This window comes from Lactuca virosa, chromosome 3 (genome assembly GCF_052849685.1).
Source record: "Lactuca virosa cultivar CGN04683 chromosome 3, Lactuca_virosa_CGN04683_v6, whole genome shotgun sequence".
Classification (NCBI taxonomy): Eukaryota; Viridiplantae; Streptophyta; class Magnoliopsida; order Asterales; family Asteraceae; genus Lactuca; species Lactuca virosa.
Window position 1 is genome coordinate 54,725,692 of NC_136428.1, and position 4,179 is coordinate 54,729,870.

The 4,179-nt window shown below is 48.0% G+C and overlaps 2 protein-coding genes across 2 annotated transcripts; both read left to right on the plus strand.

Moving 5' to 3' along the window:
* Positions 1-497: 497 nt before the first annotated feature.
* On the plus strand, positions 498-3,041 carry LOC145163529 (uncharacterized). The gene is made up of 2 exons (XM_079082365.1): positions 498-1,742; positions 1,980-3,041. Exons 1-2 carry the CDS (start codon positions 498-500, stop codon positions 3,039-3,041), a joined length of 2,307 nt encoding a protein of 768 aa, XP_078938491.1.
* Positions 3,042-3,325: 284 nt separating this feature from the next.
* On the plus strand, positions 3,326-3,874 carry LOC145163530 (uncharacterized). The gene has a single exon (XM_079082366.1). It carries the CDS (start codon positions 3,326-3,328, stop codon positions 3,872-3,874), a length of 549 nt encoding a protein of 182 aa, XP_078938492.1.
* Positions 3,875-4,179: the final 305 nt, after the last annotated feature.

Here is a 4,179-nt window from a genome sequence, read left to right on the forward strand (position 1 = left end):
GAGCTCCGAAAGAAGGTGCACAGCCCAAGGAAATATTCATGATACGATCCAAGAGAAGCAGACATGAGGGAACTACACACCAGGAGAACCTAACGCCTATGGCACAAGAACTCACATTCTCAGCACAAGACCCCAGACCCAAAGGCTGGACAGGTGACAACCCCCTAATAATACAGACCTCTATTAAAGACGTGGTCATACACAGAGTGTATATCGACACAGGTAGCTCTGCAGACATCATTTACGAACACTGTTTTTGTCTCCTCCCAGACAAGTGGAAGGACGGCTTGAGACCTACAACGGGACGATTGGTCGGATTCACGGGGCACAGCCTGTGGCCGCTACGCATGATCCATCTACCGCTTACACTGACCGGTCATGACAAGCGATGAAGGAAGACAGTCCTGGTCGATTTCGTTGTAATCCGACATTCAGCAGAACATAATATCATCCTGGGAAGGCCAGCTTTTCTCAAATTAGGCGCAATTCCGTCCACAATGCACGGGATAGTGAAGTTCAACACTAGCGAAGGTCCGGCCACCATTCTGGCCACACCACCAAAACAGCTGCAGTGCTTTGCGATCATGCAACCAGCCGAGATAACAAGAGAAACCAAGAAAGCGCGGGGTGACTCGGCATACGAGAAAGAGGTGGTCAATGAGGAACACCTTGATCAAGCAATCAGCATCAGTCCCAATCTACCAGGGCATACCAGGCGGGCACTCGTTGATCTCCTCCGGCGGTACAAGCACGTATTCGCGTGGACACCCACAGACATGGTAGGTGTCGACCGGCAAATCATTGAACATAAACTCATGATTAAGCCAGGAACAAAGGAGTTTAAACAGAAAAAGAGGGTCCAGGGGGGAGATCGTAATAAGGCGATCAACGCGGAGGTGGCTAAACTGACAAAGGCAGGAATCCTGAGGGAAGCGGTTTTCCCAACTTGGATAGCCAACCCTGTCATGGTACGAAAGCATGACGGATCTTGGCGCATGTGCATCGATTTCTCCAACCTTAACAAGGCATGCCCTAAAGATTGCTACCCTCTCCCGGAAATCGACCAGAAGGTAGAATCACTACAGGGTTTCAAACTAAAATGTTTTCTAGATGCGTATAAAGGGTATCACCAGATCCATATGAGTAAGGAAGACGAGGAGAGAACAACCTTCTACACCGACCATGGCACGTTTTGCTATACCAAAATGCCTTTTGGTTTAAAAAACGCGGGGACAACATACCAACACCTGGTCGAATCCATATTCTCAAGCCAGATAGGAAGGAACATCGAAGTATACGTCGATGATATGGTCACTAAAAGTGAGAATGAAGTAAAGATGTTGCAGGATATCGAAGAGACTTTCAAAACATTGGAGAAAGCAAGGATGAAGCTGAACCCGGGAAAGTGCTCGTTTGGAGTGGAGGAAGGCCAGTTCTTAGGATATTATGTCACCAGACAAGGCATCCAACCCAACCCAGCAAAAGTGGACGAGTTCATGGAAACGCCGCCCCCAAGCACTTTATGGGACGCACAAGGTCTGAATGGGAAAATCACGGCGCTCAGTAGGTTCATCTCAAAGTCAGTAGAAAAGGCGATGTCGTTATTTAACACATTGAAAGGATGCATCGAGAAAAGTAATTTTCGGTGGACGATGGAGGCAGAGGTAGCACTCCAAGGGATCAAGGAAGCTTTACATAAGCTACCGACGCTAGCTAGCCCCATTCCGGGTGAGGTGTTGCAGGTATACCTCTCGCCTTGAGCCGAAGCCATATCCTCCGTATTAGTCGTGGAAAGAGAAGAGGAACAGAAACCAGTGTACTTCGTGAGCAGAGCACTACAAGGCCCTGAACTTAACTACCCCACGCTGGAAAAGCTGGTGCTAGCGCTGACCTATGCCGCGAGACGGCTAAGACGGTACTTTCAGGCCCACCAAATAGAGGTCCTGACGAATTGCCCGATTAAGCAAATCTTGCTCAAGCCCGAAACCTCAGGAAGAATTGCAAAATGGGCGATCGAATTGGGTGAACATGATATCAGTTACCGGCCAAGGACAAGCATCAAAGGACAGGCGCTGGCAGATTTTCTGCTTGAAGTCCCAGGAGAAGGTGATGTAATCAAAGAAGGAATCATGGCGGTAAAAGAAATTCCAGAGGGAAACAGAAAATGGACGTTGTATACCGATGGAGCGTCTAGCAGGGAAGGCTCGGGGGCTGGCTTAATCTTGACCAGCCCGGAAGGAGAAGAGGTTACATATGCTCTCCGTTTCGACTTCCACACCTCAAACAACGAGGTGGAGTATGAGGCATTGCTGGCCGGCCTACGCATAGCCAAACAAATGGGGGCGGAAGCCGTAGCCGCGCTAACAGATTCAAGGTTGGCTGCCAACCAGGTTAACGGAAGTTTCGAAGCAAGAGACAAAAGGATGGAAAGATACGTTAAGACGGTGCGTCAGCTCACCAAATCTTTCAAGGAGTTCACTATCAAGCAAATCCCAAGGAGTGAGAACAGGAGAGCAGACGCCCTAAGCAAACTAGCGTCGACATGTTTTGATCACCTATCAAAGAAGGTTTTGGTTGAAGTGCTCAAGGAAAGAAGCATAGAGGAACGCCAGGTAGCCACACTTACGACAGCAGGACCCACTTGGATGACCCCACTAATAGATTACCTACAACAAGGTGTCCTACCCGATAGTCATGACGAAGCTAGAAGAATACGCATAAAGGCACCCTCATACACCCTAATTGAGGGGGAACTATACCGAAAGGGGTTCACAACACCATGGCTAAGATGCGTGGACGAGACCAAAGGAAAAGAGGCGTTGCGAAAAGCACATGCAGGAAAAGCAGGCGCACATGAGGGTGCACGGGATCTAACAGGAAAGGTGCTCCGGATGGGGATCTACTGGCCCACCGTACACCAAGACGCAGCAGAGCTGACAAAAGCATGTAGAGAGTGCCAAGTGTTCTCCCCGTCCAGGCGAATCCTCCAACTCCCTTATCCAATATATCTAGTCCCTGGCCATTCTATCAGTGGGGAATAGACATTGTGGGACCTTTCCCAGAAGCACCGGGAAGGTTAAAATATATGATCGTGGTTGTGGACTATTTTACGAAATGGATCGAAGCAGAGCCATTGGCGTGCATAACAGGAAGGCACATGATCAAGTTTGTCTGGAAGAATATCATGACTAGGTTCGGTACACCTAAAACGTTGATAAGTGACAATGGGCTTCAGTTTGCCGAAAACCCGTTCAAAGAGTGGTGCGCCAGCAAGGGGATAAATCAATGATTCACATCAGTGGCACACCCACAGGCAAACAGACAGATGGAAGTATCCAATAGAACCATTGTGAATGGGATTAAGAAGCGGTTAGGAAAGGCCAAAGGAAACTGGGCAGAAGAGATACCGACAGTGCTATGGTCGTATAGGACCACCCCGCGAACAGACACGTGGGAGACACCATTCAGTTTGACGTACGGAGCGGAGGCAATGCTCCCAGCGGAGGTGATGACAGGCACGCTAAGGACAAGCCACACTGACGAAGAAGCCAATTATCGAGACCTGAGGCTAAGCCTAGATATCCTAGAAGAAAATCGAGAGAAGGCAAGCATATGCCAGGCGGCATACAAACACGCAACAGAAAGATACTACAATCAAAGAGTCAAGGAAAAAGCATTTAAGGTGGGAGAGTATGTACTAAGAAAGAATGAGGCAAGTCAGGCTCAGCCTCAGGGTAAGCTAGGACCCGTGTGGGAAGGTCCATACAAGGTGGTAGAAGCAAGCCAGAATGGGGCGTACACTTTAGAGACAATGGATGGAAGGCAGATTCCAAGAACGTGGAACGCAAGGAATTTGAGGAAATTCTACTTCTAGAAGAAAGCCCCCACAAGAAAGCAACGAAGTTAGAGCAAGTAATTTAAGCGACAAAACACGAAACGCCAAGGTCAAAACCCAAGTGGGTAAGCACTAAAAAAGGTTCTGATGCCCAACATGTAACGCCTTGTACCTAGTGTACAAATCTAAACAATTAAAATGACGAAATATGTACTTAGTGTACTGAATTTGTAATGATTAGCGCGCGTAATGCTTAGTGCATTTAAGTCTTAAAATTTTGGCAATCGTAATGCTTAGTGCATTTAACGATAATACTGTTGGATTAGTGTCTAAGCCTGTAACTA